Genomic DNA, 22,146 nt, shown 5'->3' with positions numbered 1-22,146 from the left:
CGCCGCCCCTCCGGAGAAACCAGCCGCTGGGGCTCTCGTCCGGCCCCTCCTGCCCGGGAAGCGGCGGAGGACAGCGGCTGCCCGCCGCGGGACGGGCCGCCGCGGCCCCCCCGGCACCCCCGCCATTTCCCCTCCCTGGGGGCGGGGCCGGCTCTGACATGGCGGCGCCGGGGGAGCCCGGCCGCCCCCGCGTCACGTGACGGGCCCGGCCGCCCCGCGCGCGCGCTCCCTCCCTCCCTCCCTCCCGCGGGCGGCGCGGGGCTGGGAGGCCTGCGCGATCCCAGGGTGCTGTGCGCGGCGTGGGCTCCTCCGCCATCCCGCTGGGAGAGACGCTCCGCGCCGCGGCCCTGCCCGCCAGGCGCCGCACCGGCAGCGCGAGCCCGGCAGAGGGGGAGAGCGCCAGCCCCGCCGCCCGCCCGCCCGCCCGCCCGCCCGCCCGGCCATGTCCGCGCGCAGCCCCTGAGCGGGACCGAGCTGCCCCTCCTCCCCGCTCCCTCCCCCGCGCGGCCGCCCGCCCGCCCGCATCCGCCGCCGCCGCCAACATGGAGGCCGTGAACGCCTTCAACCAGGAGGTGGGAGCCCGGGGAGCAAGGGGAGGGGAGCGCGGGGCCGCGGCGGGGCGGGAGGGGCAGCGGGGGAGGTGGGGGGGGCGGGGGGGGTCACTGCAGCCGCCATCGCTGCCCCCGTCCCCCCGTCCCACCCCTCGCTCGGCTTCCGGCGCTGGGCCGCGCGGGCCCGGTGCGGCGCCGCCAGAGGCCTGCGCTGGGGGAGGGCCCGGGCAGCGCTCGACCTGGCCCGACCCGGGCCCCGCGGCTGGCCCCAGCCGCCTTGGGAGGGTGGGGATCGAGTCTCCCGAGGAAAATGGAGGCGAGCGGGGTCGGGCCCGCCGCGGCCGTTGCAACGAGCGTTCCCCGAGCGACGCCGCAGCCCGAGTGCCCGCGCTGGCGTCGGGGCGGGGGAGGGGGGAAGGGGGCTTGGTGCTGAGGGGGATCTTTGACCCCCCTTCTCTGCCCTCCCTGTTTTTTTTTTTTTCCTCGCCCCACTGGAGAGCGTCCGAGCTGGGATCCCTGTTACAAGGCGTTTCCACTGCGTGCGTGTTGTTAAGGAGGGGGAAGCCGCGTTTCGGGGCGCGGGGCACTTTTTATTTCCCGGCAGTGGCTTGGCGAGAGGCCTGCCATGTGAACAGCCGGCAGATAGGGTAGGCTGGAGGTTGAACAGAGAGGGAAAACTGCGAGGGGGCTTATCTCTGTATAGAAACCGCGTCTGGAGATGGGACTAAGGGATCGACCCCAGCTCTAGGGACACGGGAGGTAGGTTAGAAAGTGTAAGGCCTCCTTTCATGCTGCACAGAAGGTGCCTGTATTATGATGATTATTTATTCTTTAGTCAGCCAGTCAGAGTTGTGAACAAAATAGACGGTGATTGTTTTTTGCATAGTGTATAGCAAAATGCTCTAACTGGTACTTTATAAAGTTTGTGACACATGACTTACGGCGATTTTTAGGATACATGACACTCCCACCTCAGTTTGACGGTTTGATGTTTGCAGATCCTGTATGGACTATAGAACATGCATATTCTCATTGCAGATAATCAGTTAAAGCTAAACTAGAACCTATTCCAATGTGTTTAATATGCTTCGAAGGTTAGGTAGCTGTGCATGTTTGCTGAACAGAAACAGGAAAAATGGCAGACTGCTCTCATGTGATGAAGTCATGCTGTGTAAAGTTCACTCCCTGTAACTGCTTGTCATGGACACAGGCACAACTGAAAATCTGCTCATCCTTAACAAAATTCTAGAAGTACAAAGTAAAAAAATAGGCAACATACACCTCTTCTTAACAGTTTTATTTTTAATTATTCGCATATGTTATGGGTTTATTGTGCTGTTTTGAATCAGTGGTATGAAATGGTACAAAACAACCTTCCCAAAATACATGGAAATAGAGTGACATTTCAGGTTTCATGTAAACAGACAACAGAAACATACTTACCTGCCTAAATATACAGAAGTCCTAGCAGGTGATTGCTTTCACTTCATTAATTTAAACATGTTGCTACCTGATAAAACTTAATTGTACGGGCAGCGCTTAGTGTTTCTCAAACAATAAAACCCACGTTTGCTGATCTGGTGGTGAAAGTATGTGTGACTTTAGAGTGGTATTCTCTGACTAATCTTCATTTTAGAAATCGGTATGTTTTATTTCAACATCTTCCTCTCGGATATAGTAGAAGTGTGATGCTTTTGTTTGATACAATCAGAAATACTGAGTGAAGTTCTGATGGCTGGCTGCTGAAAGGAATTGGAGCACTGGATTTCATTTGAACATCGGTTATGGGGAAGAAAACTATACGTGCTAAAATCCCTGTTCTGCAGTAATTTGTAGGTACAACTTGTTCCATTGGACTACTTATGCGTTAACATGTTAAAAAATTCAGGGTTTGTGTAATTGCTGTCCTGATCTTAGAAGGCATGTTTATGATATTAGCTAAGAACATAAAGTCCAGTTCTTAAACTGTTCTTTTAACTTTGCAGCATGTGTTGCCTTGAAGCATGCAAAACAGTACATACTAGAATAAAGTGTGAAACATCTTCAACTTTTTTGAAGATAGCAAGATTTGCTGACAGATATTGTTCCATTTCTGGGCTTTCTCAGTGAAAGCAGAGCAAGTAAAAGCTGTTTTACAAAAGGTCACAATGTTATTCACAGACTGGTGGGAATTGTGCAGGCTAGTGAGTGTGCGAGGACTCGTATTGTCTGTAAGCCTGTCTTACAATGCATAGACATTGTGAGGACTACAGAGGTACCAGTCTCTCACTGAGTAGTTAATTACTTGATTGAGAGTGGAATAGCTTCAACAGCAAAGACAGAGGTATCTACAGAATGCCCTGTAGGTCAAGAATTCCTGAACTTGGCTGATGGTTGTACAGTGCCACAGTTGACAGAGAACTGTGGTTTTATAATGGCAACTTTAACTACAGCAACCATGTGTTATGTGCTGGACTTCCAATGGGTGCTAGGGGTGATGTCCTTCTGACTTTACACTCTGTTCTTTTGTGGATTGTGCTTTTTGTCAGTGCTTTGCCAGTCTACATGAAGGAGGAGGTGCTACTGCTTCAGGTGATATGATCACCTGAGATTTTTTGGGGTGGGTTTGGTGATTACAACAATTTCTTGAATGGCAGAAGGTCCAAGGTCAAATCATGGCTGTAAATTAGGCATCCTCTAAGCTATTATGTTGGTATCCTCTTCTCAGATAAAAGAGCTTAGGGTGAAAAACATTTTAATTTGTGCAATCTAGAACAGTTTTGGTTTTGCTGCAGCTGTTCATCCAGTCCAGTAGAAGTCAGTAGTTTTGGCTGACTTGGGTTCCAGTTCTCCTTGGAAGTTCAGTTTCTGCCATTCGGGTTATAGGTTTCTGATGGTATATATGATTATGCTGCCATGAAGTAACAAGTTTTTGCCTGTCAGCTAATAGCGATAAGTATGTGATCTTACCTGCCCATCTGAACTGTGAGGTAGAACTTAAATGTAGAGGTTTGAGCTAGCATGTTGCACTTAGCAATTGCGGCAAGCTAGGAAAGAGCACTTAGAGTCAATTAGTTTGGCTCTGCCAATGGGTGGTAACTTACACGGGTTGCGTAATTTGATCGTGTTTGATTGTGTTGCCCATTCCCTTAATCCTGTTCTTTGTACCTGTATTTTGAATGCAAGTTCACCAGTAAATGTGCCTCTTAAAAATTATCATTTTTCTACAGGAGCTAGCAAGTTTTTTGTGTGGACCAAACATGTTTGCTGCTTGATTCTTATCTAGCTGTACTCTGAGCGGATAATACCAACTGTATAGGAGGGATTTGACAGTTATGTAGTGTAGTGTGTTTTCCCTCAGGAAATTAGTTCAAACTGTATCCTACAAGAACGAGTTAAAATTCATGTATCATTAGTTGTATATGGTGTGTTAAATTAAGATTACCATTAAGTAAATCACAAAAGATAAGTTGATAATGGTGCAAAACTTTTTTACAGTTTTAAGGAAACAAGTAAACATTTCTCTAAAGAAAACAAACAGTGCCAACTCACATATCTGCCATGGTTGATAAAGGTTTTAATCCTTGTCATGTTTTAATTTAGGGGCCATGTGTTTAATTTTCTTTAATCTGAAAAACTTGTGGGATGGTTTACTGGTTATAAAACTTACAGATTTCTTCACAGTCTTGCTGCTGAAGTAGAATGAAGTCAAGTTTGCTATTTTGTAACCTTATGTTTATATTGAGTAATGCAGGATATTCACTTAAATGTGTGTCACAGGTTGATAATAGTTAATCTGTCCCACTGAAGCAATTGATATCCCCACTTAAGTGTGCCTAGATCACAAACAGCATAGATATTTTGTGGGCTGTTTCTTTAAAGTTAAAGCTGTGTTTTTCTTCACTATTTAATTGATTTCAGTTAACTAGGTAGTTGTATTTTTTATCTAGTTTAGCAATCTTGTGCTAATGGTAAGACTTCATTTTGCACGTTCTATTGCGATCTGTTGTTCCCTGTTCTTCCCCTCCCCAGGTCCTATAAATAGAGGTTAGCAGGATATCCTTCCCAGTGGTTCTTTAGCAGTTACTGGAATTCATGAACCCCAGTTAGATTCCCTCTGTTGTATGGCAAAGCAGCAAGGACACGACTACCAGTATCAGTGGTTGGAGGAAAGATTAACATAATATTTTGTGCATTTTGGCACCCATTGTCTCTTTCAGAAAGGAGTAGAAGCTGCTACCTCTTGTAGCTGCCTAAAATTATGTCCGTATTCCAATAGGTGCAAGAGGCTGTATTTTTAAGCCAGTCCTGTCTCCTGCATGTCCTGGAAGAGTGCTTAAGCAGCAGCTCAAATGCTGTTTGGGTGGGGTAGAGGGAAAGAAAGATAGGAGAGTGCTACTAGAGTTTTATGCTAAATTTAGTCCCTTTTTTAAGCTGTCAGACCCAGACTGAAATTATTGCAGAAGGAGTGAGCAGCTCTTTTGGGATGGAAGTTGCTTTGTTGTTTTTATGACTGTTATCACAGTAATTGAAGGGTCATCATCTCTGTAATCCTGAAAGAACTATGTCTGTTGCTTCTGGACTGAACTGTTCTCAGAAATATTAAAAGCTGTGGCATTCTATTAGAGGTTCTTGGTAACAGAAGAAATGAGATGAACAGCTTATCTTAAGAGGCAGGTAAGTTTAAGAAACATTTGTGTAGAAAACAGAATTCTATTCTGTGTACTTTTATGGCATCATTTTCATATGAGCATCTTTTATAAAGAGGTTTCTCCTCAGTGATCTAGAATTTGTGAATGGTCTTTCTAGGCCACAGAAACAGCTCAGCTGACGTACTACTCGGTTAGCTTCATTCCCTGGGGTTCATATCTGGTCAAATTTCAATCTTGCTTTATTTTCCAAAGAATGTAGCCTGACAGCCATGAATTTGATTGTGATCTCTTACCTTCAGCAGCACCTAATACTTGATATGCTTCACAGCTGGTGGTCAAGAATTAAAACTTACATTGATCCTCTGAGACAGCTTAGTGGCAGAAGTTTAGTAGACATCATTGTATTTGTCCTTTTCTTAGTAGCTGAAGGAGGAATGGGGACCTGAAGAGGAAAGGAAGCAATGAGTTTTATAGGGGAAGGGAATTGTATGTGACCAACCAACACTGTGTTTCTTTCAGTAGATCATGCTTCTATCTGTGCTGCTTCTTTTATGTGGGTTTTTCAAATATAGGAAGGGAGGTTCAAGAAATGTTTGGAAATTGAAATTGTATCCTCTGCTAGAGCTTGTGTTAAACAAAGGGAGTGGTTTTTTTCGTACTACTTTCAACAAGTGAGGCTATTATAACTGAAATAATAAAGTTTTTCTGGTGACCTTTGCTTTAATGATTTTGATAATACTTTGTAGCTAAGCTTTTCTACTGTGTAGTTTCTCCTTGTGCGTTAAAGAATCCAGGCAGATAGTAGGAGACAATTCTTAAACTCCTAAAATTATAGAAACTGAATAAAGGTACATGTTTTGAATAGTCCTTGGATTAATTATTTCTTAGGTAAAAATGAAATTTCATTTTCTTTCTTTTCCTGTCCTGCCTCTTGCCCGGTGGTACCCCCCATCCTAGTGAATGGGATATCCCGGGTAGTTTTTGTTGACCAGTGAATGCATCGGGATCGGTGGGCAGTAGAAATAGAGGTGGAGCTAAACTGCTTTTTTCTTTAGCCAGTGGTGTCAGTTTATGGGGAAGGAAGGTAGGGGACATCTAGGAGCTGTTTTCTTTCTCTGAACATCCAGTTATAGTCAGCAAATAATTTCTAGCAGGTCAGGCTTTACAGGGCAGAACACTGCAGTGACAGGCTCCTGTTGTGAAGCAGTACATTGGAAACATTCTCAAGCTGCAAGTTATCATTGCCTTTGTTATATCCATACAAGTTTTTTTGTATTTTTCTAAAATAAAGTGTAAGTTTTTCTCTGTAGGTTGTTTCTTGAGGAGATCATGGTGCCCTTTTTGGAATTAGGTGTATTATTGGAATGATGGTCAGTCCTCTGAAAATAGGGGTTTTACTCAAGTATTGGTTTGGGAAATGTGTATGAAAGAAGATCCAAGTCTAATTGAACACAAGCAATTGTAAAGCACTTGTGCATCTTACTGAACAGTTTCTCCTTCTAACAGTGAAATCCACAAGAAACTAGTAAGGCAGTTAACTTTTAGATTTACCCATCTTTAAAACATGGTTTTGACACATGTAACTATGATATTGAAAATTAAAAATCAGCTTTAAATATTAATTTGATATTCTAATATCTTAGGAAAATTTAAAAAGGCAACGAAGTTTTGATGCGCTGTTCTGAGAAAGAGTGATGGGGGGGTGTGAATGAGGGCAAAATACATATACACACACACACATATAGTATACACATGTATATATGTGTGTGTATATGTATTTATATATAAAAATATTTGCATCTCAATTTGCAAGTTTCAGCAGTAGTTCATCCTGAACTGGAAATACCTCTGTGTACTGACCTGTTTGCTTTTACTGTGTTTTTGTTGCTGTTACCTAGAGTGCTGTCCGTAACAGTAACTGTAATTTCCAGTGATCTGCTCTGTCCTGTTCTTCTAAAGCTCTTGTTTATTCCTGCCTTATTAGCCTTAGTTTCAAACTCTCATGTTCTTTAATTAATGACTTGCTACCAAATTTGTTATTGCATCCTCCCTGGCTGCTACAGTGCATCTAGCTGATTTCCCTTTTTCTTGCCCTCTGGCACTTTCTTTCTCGTTATATATTTTTTTTCCCTCCCCATTTGCAACATCATTCTTGGGATGCCTGTTGAGACACCTCTTTTTATTTTTTGCTGCCACTTGTTTATTGTCATCTTCTGTCCTGCTATGAGCTCTCCCAGTTTCCTGGTTCTCTCTGGTTGCGTTCCTGAAATACAAACGCTCAAGTGCTGCTTTCACATGTCTTCTTTGTTCTTGTTATATGGGACTGATCCTTTTTCTGGTGTGTAAAGGAAAGCGTGCGGAGTGCCTGTCTGAACTTTGGCTCCTCTTTTCCCCCTCCATCTCATTTTTTGAGCCTTCTGGTGATCTTTTGGTGGGTGTTGGATTTTGGGAAATTTTTTTTGTGTCTTTGATTACCTCTTAAAACAAATTTTCCTGACTTTTTGGAATAGCACAGACTTTATTCAGGAAGAATCTTTGCACTTATTTTAAAGAAATACAATTCAAAATAGAAATTAAAATTTTTACAAAACAAGTCAACTCACAGACACCATTCTCCTTTTATCTGACACTGTTTATTTGTTCATACTGTGATTTCTCAGCAAGCAGGGATGTTAACTGAAGTATGTCTTGTAGCTTGAGTGGCTTTAAAAATCAAACATTCTGGCACTCAAACTTGCCTTTTATAGAGATTAGTAATGAAAAGTCATGGTCTTGATTTGATTTTGGTGTAGGAAAAGGTATCTGGCTGCCAGTGTCTTGAAGGACAACTTGTCTTCTTTCATATCTCCTGGAATAAGGATCAAATTAGGAAAGTAAATTCCTTTTTGCCTACTCCTTGTGTTTTATTGGTGTAAGGCTTTCAATTTGTATTGCTGAAAGTCTTGCTATCACATTACTTGCCTTTAAATATTTGGCCTTTTTTTTTTTTTTTTAATTTTTTGCATTGTGTTTTTCCCTGAGACAGTGGAAAAATCTGTGGAAGTTGGTCACTTCACAGCTATCTTGAAACTTCAAATGAATAGGAAAATAAGATGATTTTTAAAATGGCATCTTACTTTCCATTATTCTGTCAAATTAAGCTACTTTTATTATCTTATTTTGCTTTGTGGCAAATTATTACATTTTTGGCTAGCATTCAAGGGCTCTATTTTTTCTTTACTGTGAAGAGCAAAATTAAATTATGTGATGCAAAGCCATTTTCCTATGATTTCTGGAGAATATTTCAAAGAAAAAATGTTTGTATAGGAAATGTTGAAGATCTCCATAATTTTTTGCATGGTACAAATCATGACAATGGAATGATTCTACCTTTACTAAGACACATTGTATGTCAGAAGTTAAATTTATGGGAAGAGTAGAAAATAAATATTTAATGAAGTGTAGCACCTAACCACAAGCTATGATGTAGAAGGAGGAATTATACAGTAGTACTGGAATGTCCTGGCTTCTCTTTCTGCTTGTAAGATGGGAAGGAAGGTTGGAGAAGAGAGAAAAATCCTACAAGCTAAAGTGAGTTGTGCTTCCAGGTCTAATGACTAGTAGAAAAGAAGTGTACACAGAATGTCATAAAAACCTAGTGTAACGAATGGTGCGGGTTTTGCAACTAGTTACTTTACGATGTGAAATTATAACAGCAGCTTATGGAGTATATAGAATTCACTGCACATCCAGAGTAGGCAGAGTGGTCTGGAGAGTGGTAAAATGTGTGTCGGATTTTGGTGTCTTCTGGTGTGTATGCACTTATGCTTATGAGTACCTGACTGTAGGACTGTTTCTTCAAAACAAGTCTCAGATCCATTATAACCCTATTCTCTTAAAATGTTCTACAGGGAGCAAAGTACAGTAAGATTGTCATTCTGTTCAGGTGATGCTGGGGACTTGAGGAAAATGTATCCCTCTTCCCTCAGCTTTGTGTTTAGCCCTTCATTTGATGTTTCATTGGTTCTGACCATTCTGCATGCAAGTTTTAGTTTCTCTCAGTTTTTGAAATATGTTTTCAGAGTTATGGTTATCCTGATTTGAACCAGGAGAGAAGCAATTTTCTTTTTGTTACTTTTACTTTTCAGTAAGGTGTCTTCTAAGTAACTGCACTTTCTGAAATTAACAGCATGTATTTCAGTCAGTGTCTGTTTCAAGGACTGGTAACACTCTGTGTTCATAGTTACTGCTAGAGGAGGGTGTGCAGAGCCGCTGTCACTGCTTCGTTCCACTAAACTTCTTGTGCTCTGCAAATGAAAGAGAGGAGAAAGAGTCACACCAGCAACCATCCTGTGGGGAAGAGCGGACTGGACAGGTGACCCAAAATTGACCAAATGAAGTATTCCATCCCATACGTCTCATGAGGGTTAAGCTCTCTTCATCCATGGCCTGTTCAAAGATCTGCCAGTGACCTGTGTTCTTGAAGAATTTCTGTTTTCTGCTTTTGATCCCGGTCTTGTGTGTTCCTGAATCCAGTTCCCATCTGCTGCCCACTCCAGGAGTTCAGTCTGAAACTTTTGCAGGGCCTGCCCTGCAGCCTCTGCAGTGACGTGACCATTAATTGAGGGGAGAATGATACTGGGTTTATGTGTATTTGTATATATTTAATTATTTTCTTTTTCATCAGTATTGTTTAATTAAAGCTGCTTAGTTTAATTTCCAATCTGTAAGTCCCTTTTTCCTTTCCCTTTCTGGGAAGGGAGAGGAGTTAAAAGAGAGCATCTGTCATTTGTTTAATTGCCAGCCCAGCCTTAAATCTTGACAATGGTCCATGCTGAAAGACAAGAGTGGTGTCTTTTCTGAATGCCTAGGTTCAAGACTTTTTAAAATGTTTTGTAATAGATTTCCTCACACATAACACATAAGTCATGGTGAATGCTATTTGTGAAAATTAAGTTTGGGATTTTTTGGTTTGGAGTTGCATTTTCAGATTTGAAGAGCTGAACATTCTACCTGTATCCTACATGTTTTGAATATAGAATATGCTTTCTGTGAAGCAAGACTTTAAAAAATATTTTTAGCACTGCAAGAATCCCTTTTTGTGCTTAATGGCCGTAACAGAATAGCAGTATTATAAACTTCTGATATGATTATAACCCTTTGAAATAGTGTGCCGGAGCTATCCTTACGGTAGTTCAGAAATACTTCGTAAGTTGGGTTCACAAAATGCCTCAAACTGTTGTCTGTAGAACTTTGGAAACATTGTCCTTGAGAAAGTAATTTTTCCATTGGGTGACTTCAGTGTGGAGGATTCTCCAAAACAGTTGGTGTGGTTAATTTTAATAATAGTAGTGTGGTATGGTCATAGCAAACAAAATGGTAGACATCTCCATTAGGCATTTGCAATGCCTGTATAATACAAGATAACTTTAAAAAGTAGTGTTAATTTGATGACATTGGTGGATGAAAATTGTCATACTTTTATGCACATTATTTTAAAATTACAGGTTTATGTCAGTCTAGCTATCTGTAGGGCCATCCTAATACTTCTATTTGGTAAGCATATATTAAGGCTAGTTTAAATTAAGTTGCAGTTATTTCTGTTTTATATAGCAAGTTCCCACACCATGAGTGCCTCTACTGTTAAGTTAGCAGATACTGATTTTTAGACACAGATGGAACTTTGACAGCAGCCTTATAAAATCTGGTAAATCAGTGAGTACGGGTTAGTTCACAAGATAACTTTCAACATTGCCTCGAATGATTTGCCCATTAGTCTCTTTGTTTCAAGAGCAGCCAGCTCTTCTGTGGTGCTACATAATGTGGAATGTCAGTAATCAATCAGTTGTCTGAAATGTTGTGGTTTTGATTAACTGCTTAAACTTCATTTTTAATATTTGTTTTCTTTGTTTAGCTCTTTTCGCTGATGGAGATGAAACCTCCTATTTCCCGAGCAAAGATGATTCTCATCACAAAAGCTGCCATTAAAGCTATTAAGGTGAAGTACAATAGAACAAACATGAAACTGTAACAGTAGTGATGTTTTATAAATTCACTTTTAATGCATCTCTGGATTTCCTAGTCTTGGCTTTATGGATATTTTCTTCTAGTTGGCATTAAGAATGTTATCTAGAAACAAGTGGGTGGTGAATATATAATCTCTTGGTTTTAAACTAGTAGCATAATGTCAACTTGATTTCTTTGAATCATTGCTTTTTGATGCTACACTCACTACAGTGCTGTGATTTCTATGTAATAAAATTTTTAATGTTTCAGGATGCAGGTGTATGGTAACATATTAAAACATAGTGGACTTGCTTAGAAACTAAATCCAGAAAGCTCTCACTAATGCTTTAGAAGCAGTATATCTTTTATATACATACTGACACACTTCTGAAAGAAAGAGTAGCTTGTTTCTGCCTTTTCCCCCCATGGAGTCTTTTTCTCTGTGCTTAATTGCCTTAGCTTCATAAAATAATTCTTTTTAGCATGTCACTACAGTGTTTTGCTTGTAATCTTTCCCAAAGATTGGGTCCAGTCTACAAGAAGGGCAAGAAGGAGGACCTGGGTAACTATAGACCGGTCAGCCTCACCTCCATCCCTGGAAAGGTGATGGAACAACTTGTCCTTGGCACTATTTCTAGGCATATCAAGGACATGGGGGTCATCAAGAGCAGTCAACATGGTTTTACCAAGGGCAAGTCATGTTTGACTAACCTTATAGCCTTCTATGAGGAAATTACTAGGTGGATAGATGATGGTAGAGCGGTAGATGTGGTTTATCTTGATTTCAGTAAAGCATTTGACACCGTCTCCCACAGCATCCTTGTAGATAAGTTGATCAAGTATGGGTTTGATGATCAGGCAGTGAGGTGGATCATGAGGTGGTTGAAAGGAAGAAGTCAGAGAGTTGTAGTCAATGGGGCAGAATCTAGTTGGAGATCTGTGACTAGTGGAGTCCCTCAGGGTTGGTGCTGGGACCGGTGTTGTTCAACATCTTCATCAACGAGCTGGATGAGGGTACAGAATGTACCCTCAGCAAGTTTGCTGATGACACCAAGCTGGGAGGAGTGGCTGACACACCAGAAGGCTGTGCTGCCATTCAGAGAGACCTAGACAGGCTGGAGACTTGGGCGGGGAAAAACCTGATGAAGTTCAACAAGGGCAAGTGTAGAGTTTTGCATTTGGGGAAGAAAAACGCCATGTACCAGTACAGGCTGGGGGCTGACCTGCTGGAGAGCAGTGTAGGTGAGAGGGACCTGGGGGTCCTGGTAGACAGGAGGATGACCATGAGCCAGCAGTGTGCCCTTGTGGCCAAGAAGGCCAATGGCATCCTGGGGTGCATTAGAAAGGGTGTGGTTAGTAGGTCAAGAGAGGTTCTCCTCCTCCTCTATTCTGCCTTGGTGAGGCCGCATCTGGAGTATTGTGTCCAGTTCTGGGCCCCTCAGTTCAAGAAGGACAGGGAAGTGCTTGAAAGAGTCCAGCGCAGAGCCACAAAGATGATGAAGGGAGTGGAACATCTTCCTTATGAGGAAAGGCTGAGGGAGCTGGGTCTCTTTAGTTTGGGGAAAAGGAGACTGAGGGGTGACCTCATCAATGTTTACAAATACATAAAGGGTAAGTGTCAAGAAGATGGAGTTAAGCTTTTTTCAGTGATGATCAGGGATAGGACAAGGAGTAATGGATGCAAATTGGAGCATAGGAGGTTTAAGGTAAATATCAGAAATTTTTTTTTTTACTGTGAGAGTGACAGAGCACTGGAACAGGCTGCCCAGAGAGGTTGTGGAGTCTCCTTCACTGGAGACATTCAAAACCCGCCTGGATGCATTCCTGTGTGATGTACTCTAGATGACCCTGCTCTGGCAGGGCGGTTGGACTAGGTGATTTTTCCAGATCCCTTCCAACCCCTAGGATTCTATGATTCTATGAAATGGTAGTAAGCACAAAGAGTTAAAATACTTCTAAAATGTTGAGTCACTGTTGAGTAGATGAGAAATTAATTTTTGTATTTATTTTCCAGCTGTACAAGCATGTTGTCCAGATTGTAGAGAAGTTCATCAAAAAGGTAAAAAAAAAAAATAATAATATCCTGATAAGGTAGTGTCTGCATCTATTACTAGATACCATTACTAATGCTAGTAAATAACCAGAAAGGTTTCTGTTATTCAGGGATTGTAGGTTGTATTGTTAGCATTTTACACATTTTGGTATCTGTATAATCACGTTTTGTTTTCTGTAGTACAATAAGAAGGGGAGAAAAAAAATTGTGATATTCCCCCTTCCTCCTCTATCCAGCAGCTGGGGAGGAAACTGGAGGTACTGAACATAAAATTAATTTTCACTGGCTGAGATAATATATCTTTCAGGAAATACAGTTTTCATGCTTGCCTAGGCATGTAGAACAACAGGCTAGAATGTAATGCTTGCTAAAACCAAACCATCGTGCTGCCTAAAAGTAAGTTCTGAGTGAACAGGATAAGTACTCTTTTTCATTCAGAGTTCTTCAGAGACTTCCAAAGAGAAGGACTTTACATTGAAGTCTGGAGAACAGAGTTTGTGGAAGTAATTCAGTGCATTGCGTGTGAAGTGGGCTTGATAGTGGAGCTGTAACAGCCTGTACTGTAATATGGTGGACCTGTTCTTAAAGTCACATGTAGTCAAGCTGAAGGTAGTTCAAAGGCCGTGATTGGGAAGGTAAAGGCTGCTTTAGGCTATCCAGGTATATTTTCTCTGTCCCAAATATGAAAGCCTGTTTTCTTCTCTTTTCCATTTCTATAAACAAAACAAAAGTAAAGCACTAAGAGAATTCTGCATAAACTAAATTAATATGGTTTTTGTTTGTGTTTTGTTTTCTATCCAAGTATATTAAGTATAGATTTTGTGTAAGGATCTGGAGTGAACGCATGTTACCTTGTTAGTATCACTGCATAATGGAAAGTTTCCTTTATGTTTTCAGTGCAAACCGGAATATAAAGTCCCTGGATTGTATGTTATTGATTCTATTGTTCGTCAGTCTCGTCACCAGTTTGGAACAGACAAAGATGTTTTTGGGCCAAGATTCTCGAAAAATATTACTGCCACATTCCAGTATTTGTATCTCTGTCCATCTGAAGACAAGGTACAGCTATGTTTGCCAAAGTGTTGTAACTTGTTGATAACAGTGCTGCATTGGTGTTTCCACTTGTGTGAAAGCTGATTCCATGATACTCTCTGTCAGTGGTGGTGTATGTTGTTACATGAAATACTAAGACGTGCTGAGAAAGATTATCAAAGGTGGTGATAGTTAAATGGAAGTTCTGATTAAAATATTTTATTTTGCCTAACTTAATTAGTTTTGTTTTGCTTATGTGGACACTTCAACAGTGTGTGTGACTAAGCCAAAATTTCTGTTCTTGAGACTCCTTTCAGGAAGGCTTTCTGTGGAAGGTGCTGTTATAAAGTATTATAGGAGAAACTCTGTTGTTGTTGGCAGTAAATGTTCTGCTCTCAAATATTTTCTAAGAAAATCATCATGTTGATATATCCCATACTTGAGAATTTTGTTGCCATTATCAAGATTCGAGACCATAGTTTTCTTAGTTTTGCTGTTTGTGCTGATAGAACAGATGCTCAGAAAGTATCCTGAATGTGTTACGGTCCAGATTGCTTCCACAGAAGATAGCTTTTATGCCCCGTGTCAGAACAATTTCTAAAAACTCCCAAGGTGTGTCATTTAGAAGTTGCCAGTTCCCAGAAAATCACCTACTTGTTTTTTTTCCTTAATCATAGTACTGTAAGAGCAAAATACTCTTTCTAACTTACTTTTCCCAAAACTTTTGAAAGTCTTTGATGCTCTGTAGTTTTAAAATGTGGAACATTTAGACCTTTAGGCCTTGAATCTGATTTTCTGGAGCTTCTGGGTTAATACCCTAGTGAAATAGAGCAGTTCCTTCTTGTTTCTCTCTTTGCCGTTGCCATTTTGTTAATCTAAATGAGTTAGACTGACCATCTCCTTTATGGAACTACCTGATACCTTACTTAAAATAATTAAGATGCTTTCCACTAGGGGAATAATACTATTTATAACATACTTGTTTTAATGAATGTCAAGTTGCTGAACAAAAATCCCAGTCTGCAGATACATAATGACTACAGTTGATATCCAAAGACAGTGACACTCTTTTTTTTTTTTTAAGTCTTTTCTGTAAGATTAATATGTTACTTAAAACAGTAGTATTAGATTTATGTTGTTGGGGTTTTTTTTTGGCCTTCATATTATTTTGAAGTCTTTTGGGGAGAGAGAATACCCAAAACCAAAAGATGCTGCTGTTTTAAAAGTCAGCTGATTTTCAGACCAAAATCTTATTTTGAAATAGCCATTTCAGGTTTCTCTCTAATTGACCTCAGCATAGAAACGTTTTATGAAATTCTTTAATCACTTAGCTTATGAAATTATACATGCATTTGTGCAGATGGGTGTATATACCTTGAGTCACAGTAAGGAATTTTATTGTTGAAGCAAGAAGGAACAGAATCAGTTCATTCTTAGCAGCAACTGTAGAAGTGAAAAATACTTAAATGTATTTGTGTGCAAGTCAGATGATGGATACAAAAAGGATAGGTATGTCAGTGTAACATGTATTCCAACTTAGACCCACTTGCACAATCCAACTGAAGCAGGACATCTACTTAGGTATTATTATTTAATACTGGGCTAAAGAAGGAAAGACTGATTTCCAGCTTGTTCCTGAGAGCTTCATCGTTCTTAATGTTAAAAAAAGAAACAAGCTTAAAATAACAGCAGACAATCAGAGGTTCTAATTTAATCTTTCTGTAGTGATCGGTTAGAATGTGTTCCACTTGCTTTCCTGATCTTTTGAATAATGATGGAGATGGGTTTCCATGTGTCAACATAGAATTGGTTGGGTTAGTAGAAAAAAATTCCAGCAAACTATCTTCTGTTTAACTTTAAAGCTTTGTTCTAGTGTTTTATGGTCTCATTGCCCCTCTCTCCATTAGGGTTTTGCAGCTTATCTTCATTTTCTTTGTTTTTCTTTTTGCATTGTTTGTTCACCACTTTGTGACCATCTGTGAAGAAGTGGTGGGGCTGATGTAATTTCCTCTTTTGTGTCTCAAACCTGAATTTTCTGATTGGACAGACAAATTTAGAAAAATCACACTAATTGCTTTGTATTGAAATGGATAGTAAAATAAGTTGGCAATTTTGAACTTTACCATCTAAAGGGTCTTCCTGGCTTATGTGATAATAGAGGGTTTGTTTAGTAGGTATGCCTGATGATGTTGAACTCCTGTGATGTTCAAACTGATCTTCTCAGTGTATGGAAGATAAATTTGGAGTTTGTGAATTAGAAAAGCTGTATTTAGCATTGATACTTCTTGTGTTTCAACAGAGTAAAATAGTCCGTGTCCTGAACCTCTGGCAGAAAAATGGAGTATTTAAAATAGAAATAATTCAACCTCTTCTGGATATGGCAGCAGGAACTAGTGCCACTGCACCAATGACAGAAAATGCTACTAATAATGAAGGTATGGATGACATTATAACTTCTTTTAAAAGAGCGAATGATAAATAGCTTGTTTGCTTTCACATTAAGCACCTACTGCTAGTTTCAACAGTAACATATTAATAAACTCTATTGTCACAATTACATGGAGCAGCTGAACTTATTCTAAATAAATGCAGATACTGAACTTCAGAAATTATCAGAATGTGAACACTTATTTGGAAAATATCTGAAATTTATATCTTGTCTATGCATATGTGCATACATACGTTCACAGTTCACTTAGAGATTACTTCAAGGTCCCCTCTTAAAAAAAAAAGTTTGTGGTTTTTTTTTTGTTTGGTCTGAAATATTTTTCTGTTTTTTTCTCAATTTTGTAATTCTGTTGTCATTTTTTTAGTGTTAGAATCTGGGTAACTAAAGCATGATTTTACATCAGGAGTTTTGTCTTCTCTGAATCAGCTTAGTTTGTGAAAGCAGTAGTTGTCAGTCTCTTTCAGTATGCAGCCTTTTAACACATTTTAACTGGTGTTTCAAATCCATATTCTTGAACAGTAAATTTATGCCTGGCAGTAGAATTTTACACAGGCTTCTGGTTAAAAACCACTGACCTAAAGTGGAAAGTAATGACAGCCTGCCCACAGTATTTTCGCTGACCTATTTATGCCACATAAAAAGCTGGAACTGAGGTTACAGAGTTGTGGACAAGAATGTGCATATTGCAATTCTCTCTTTCTCTGCAGGACCTTCTTTTGAGTTTGCACTCACTATTTCAGAGTTAGCTTTGGTAACGTCCTTATTTATTGCACTCATGTATGTTAGAGTAGGACTAGCATATAATGTAGTGCATTGTGTAAGGTGTGGTGACAGACAACAAAATAATGATGCACATTAGCATAAGTGAACTGATCTCCAATGCTATATAGGAAAGTGTATTCTATTGACATGTTTGATAAATATGACAGGGCAGGGAATGTGTTAGCATCTGAGCTTGGGTGCAAACTGGTGGCTATACAATTTCATTCTGGTATGACAGGTGAGTGGCTCTATTTTTCCATCTTTCTCTCATCACTAGGAGCTAACAGGTTGGGTGACTTCTGCATAAATTTTCATGTATGGAATTACTGTTTTCAATGAAGTTATTCAGATGCACCAGAGGGGATAATTTTGCCCCAAAATAAAGATACTAATGAATAATAATAAATATGTTAATGCATTATGTGAAACTGAACCTCATAATGCTACAAAGTCTGTCTAGCCAAAAAAAGAGAGAAAGAATAATGCAAATTTTCTCCCTTCAGCAGGCAAATATCCTTCTGAATATATACAGGAAGAAATTTGAGAGCTAGCTTGTATTTAAAAACAATCATGTATCTTTTTGCAGTATTTTTATGTAGCATCTGACTTCTGGGAAAATATTATTCAACATGTTTGTCTCTGCTTGCCGCATGTCAACACTGCAGTTATTTAAACTGCAAACAGATGAATGGCTTTAAAGAGGTTGCTATAATGTTTGCTTAGTGTCTCAAACTGTAAAATTTTCTGTCTCTGGGGTTTTCTTAACCATCTTCCTTTGTAAATTTCATAGTAGTCCATCAAAATACATTTGCTAAAGAATAGTTAATTGCTCAAAGTGAGTAGGAATTGATGGTGTTACTGCTAATTTAGTTGATAATGGCAAAATGTTTCCTGAAAAAAAGGCATTGTGATCTAAGGAAGAGAGAATAGGAAAGCTGCATGTGTAGACAAAACTAATATGGTATCTTAAAATGTGATCTCAGTTTTAATAAAGCTTAGTGGAAACAAGAGTCTTTTCCTGAGAGAATTAGTACAATCTGATTTTTATGGTAGGATTTACTTATCAGATGCAGGTTTGGCTTTTGCCTTTGTAAAAGTGGCATATGAACAGTCCTTGTCAGAGAAAAGGTGTTTCTGTGAAAAAATTTTATAAAAACTTTATTACCAGACATTTTAGCAAAAGTTCAGTTGCTGCTAGAAAACAAAATAATAAGAGAAACTCAGTTGCTCTTAAAACGATCCAAGACTGATTTGAAATATTAATCCAGAAGAATGAGTCTAGAACTTTGTAACCAGAACTAACATTTTAGAATCATAGAATCACAGGATGGTGTAGGTTGGAAGGGACATTAAAGATCATCTAGTTCCAAACCCCCTGCCATGGGCAGGGACACCTCCCAATAGACCAGGTTGCTCAAAGCCCCATCTAACCTGCTCTTGAACACTTCCAGAGCGGGGGCATCCACAGCTTCCCCGGGCATCCTGTGCTGGTGTCTCACCGCCCTCACAGTGAAGAATTTCTTCCTAGTATCTAACCTAAATTGATTCTCTTTCAGCTGTTACCCATCATCCTGTCACTCCATGCCCTTCTAAAAAGCCCCTCCCCAGCTTTCCTGTAGGCCCTTCATGTACTGGAAGGCTGCTATAAGGTGTCCCTGGAGACCATCTCTTCTCCAGGCTGACCAAGCCCAACTCTCTTAGCCTGTCTTCATAGGAGAGGTGCTCCAGCCCTCTAGAGCCCTTTAAGTGCATTAATATCCATTGCTTAACACTGTTTTAAGTAATAGTTTCTAGCTTTTCTAAAATTTTACAATTCTAAAAGTTGAATTGTGATCTAAACTACTATGCTGGACTAGCTTTCAGGCCATTTTTCTTTGTTTTCTTTCTGTTTGTATATAATGCACAGGTGTGAACAGTAAATGGAGAGAGCAGTTAAAGGCAAAATGAAATTAATAGGATATGCAGTTGGGGTAATGTAGGTAGGACTTTTTGGGTTAAATAGAGTATTGCAAATAGGCAGTTGTTTTGAGGAGGCAGGTGTATGCACTGAAGAGTAAAATGAACATTTTGGAGTAACTGGGAGCTTTTTTGATTTCTGTGAAACTCAGGTTCACCACCCCCTCCAGCAAAGGTTCCTTCGGAGCCCCCTCAAGTTACTGCTAACTCAGTACCTACTGTGCCACAGTTGCCCAGTTCTGATGCCTTTGCAGCTGTAGCTCAGTTGTTTCAAACAACGCAAGGACAACAGGTAATTGTTAATATTTGGTTCCCTTCTAACTTCAGTTTTTATATTATCTGAGGGGGGGAAATGATGCAAATAATGTCTTTGATTTGAAGCAAAACAAAAAGCCTCCTGGAGGTCCTAAGTGGAAATGGAAAACTTATAAGAGTTAATGTCAGTATTTGTTCTGTGATCCTTCTGTCCGGTAATTATGGCTGTTTATTCCTAAAGGATTAGTTCTGAATTGATGCAGTTACAGAGTATCAAGAACAGGCAGAATATACCAAAAAAAATGTTGACTTTTATTATTTGGTCCATTTAAATATTTGCAGTGTTGAAAGGCCTGAATATTGAAATCTTGGGATCTGCTGAATTTTGTTACTGAAGTATTGAAAAATTGACTCTTGGTCTTGCTGAAACTTCACCATAGTTTAGTTGGGTTGTTATTGGTGTTCATCCTGTGCCATATTCTGGTTTGATATAGCACTTATATCCTACAACTCATGAAATAATACATATTTATATAAGACTATGTACTTAGTGCTGTATATCTTTTTGTAGCTTCAGCAAATTCTTCAGACTTTTCAACAGCCTCAAAAACCCCAATCACCGGTCATAGATAACACTGTGATGGCTCAGGTTCAAGCTATTACTGCTCAGTTGAAAACTGCAGCAGCACAACCACCAGAACAAAAAGCTACTTTCCCAGCACCTGAGCAAAAAACTTCATTTGACAAAGTAAGTCTTAATTTTTTCTGCATGTTTAATTTTTTCAGTTCAGCAGAAGACTGATGGGTACCTCAATGTCCTCCATTTTCCAGTAGAAAAATGGTGCAATTTTTTTCTTTCTGTTTAAAGGTGGGCTTCCTCTTTTTACAACCTTTGCATTTTCTGAAGCTGAATAAAACTGGGTTTGGACATTTTGTTTATTGTGTACTAAAATATAGTGTGGTTTTTTTCTGAATCTAACCTTGTGTTTAATTTCAGGACTGTTAGATAGATAGTAAGACTTCAATAATAAGGATATTTTGGCTCCTTGTTGTATAAAATACTGAAAAAATAGTTGGCTCAATGTAATTTCTTTCAGAAACTGCTAGATCGGTTTGATTATGATGATGAACCAGAAGCAGTGGAGGATTCAAAGAAAGAAGATTCAGCTCCTTCTTCTTCAGTTTCTCAGCCAGCTTTGTAAGTTTTGTGTCACGAAAACTAACAGATCTTTGTTCTAGAAAATCTTTAGTTTAGTTAGAAAGGTGATTAAAATTCCAAGTTACTTCAGTGCTGAGCAGCTGTAGTCCAAAGTTAAAACATTAACAACTTCTGGTGTTTTGGGGTGGGTTTTTTTGTCTTTTTGCTTTGGTGATTTGGTGTATGTTTGATATGTCGATTGAGGAATCGTGTTCTGTGGAGAAAAGCTCAGTTGTGGTTTCAGGATGAGTTCCATGTTTTTGTTGCACAACTGAATGTGTCAGGGCACTGTTAGTAATCAGCTGGTTTGCTTTGCTGCTGAGGAAAAGATGCTATTCCAAACATTGTGATAGCTTTAACTATTTTAAAAAATGGCTTTGTGGCTGTACGTTCTCAAACATTAAATACCCACACAAACTAACTTGGGCTCCTGTTTCCCTTTTGGTATACATTATGATGAAGTCTTAAATTACATGATCGCATACTAGTTTTTTCCACAGGACCCCTCTCTCATTCAGTGCACAGGCTGGATGGTGCTCAATACCTGGGTTAGTCACTATTTCTTTTTTCCCTGTTTCAGTATGTGGCCTGATGTCTTACTTTCTCTATGTGCCATCCAAACCCTGCTCTCAAACAGAATAACTAACTTTGTTAGCTTTCTTACTGTGTTTGTCACCTTGAACACTTCAGTGTTCCACAAGTATTAGTTAAGTAAAATGCCTTTTAAGTAAATTGGTAGTATATTTCCCTATAATACCGATGGAACTCTGGAGTACAGAAAGACAAGGTACATCAAATGTGAGAACTGCTTGTGTCTGCCCAATTAGAGATCATTGGACTAGGCACTTCAGGCTGTTCATGTTTTGTTTGTAGCACTCCAAAGCCTCTGTCCTTATTACCTTCTAGGTGTGTAGGATGGTTTTGAAGAGTGGATCACAATAGTCTCATTTTGGACTCTCAAAATCTGTAATACTCTATAAGAAAAACTGATCTGTCCAGATAATCTGAATTGTATGGCAGCTGTGTCTTATAATATTATAAAGTTCCATTTCACATTACCATGAAATTCCTTTATCTTCATGAAAACCCATTCAGTTCCTTACACAAACTGCCTTCTGTAAACAGATCCTGTTAAATGCACAGGCCTCATTGGTTCCCTGAGCACTGTCCATTCTGTGTGTTGAATCAGGAAGTGAATGGCATTACTGTAGTCCTTCTGTGATATGCATATCCCTTTCTCCTCTGCCCTAAATTCCTCCCAGACTAAAGTTGTG

At 39.8% G+C, this 22,146-nt stretch overlaps 1 protein-coding gene across 2 annotated transcripts in view; it reads left to right on the top strand.

The window, feature by feature from the left end:
• The first annotated feature begins 302 nt into the window (after positions 1-302).
• SCAF4 (SR-related CTD associated factor 4) overlaps positions 303-22,146 on the top strand; it is a 46,266-nt gene continuing 24,422 nt past the window's right edge. The window contains exons 1-9 of one of the 2 annotated variants that reach the window (XM_051608909.1): positions 303-572; positions 11,076-11,159; positions 13,182-13,226; positions 14,118-14,279; positions 16,552-16,687; positions 19,572-19,711; positions 20,246-20,422; positions 20,772-20,872; positions 21,373-21,420. In XM_051608909.1, coding sequence (XP_051464869.1) covers positions 543-572; positions 11,076-11,159; positions 13,182-13,226; positions 14,118-14,279; positions 16,552-16,687; positions 19,572-19,711; positions 20,246-20,422; positions 20,772-20,872; positions 21,373-21,420 — 923 coding nt within the window. In that variant the 5' untranslated portion in view covers positions 303-542. The remainder of the gene's footprint in view (positions 573-11,075; positions 11,160-13,181; positions 13,227-14,117; positions 14,280-16,551; positions 16,688-19,571; positions 19,712-20,245; positions 20,423-20,771; positions 20,873-21,372; positions 21,421-22,146) is intronic. The other variant, XM_051608910.1, reaches the window with a different exon arrangement.

The sequence above is a fragment of the Apus apus genome, chromosome 1 (genome assembly GCF_020740795.1).
Source record: "Apus apus isolate bApuApu2 chromosome 1, bApuApu2.pri.cur, whole genome shotgun sequence".
Taxonomy (NCBI): Eukaryota; Metazoa; Chordata; class Aves; order Apodiformes; family Apodidae; genus Apus; species Apus apus.
Note: the sequence above shows the minus strand (reverse complement) of the source record. Positions and strands in the feature narration are given on the sequence as shown.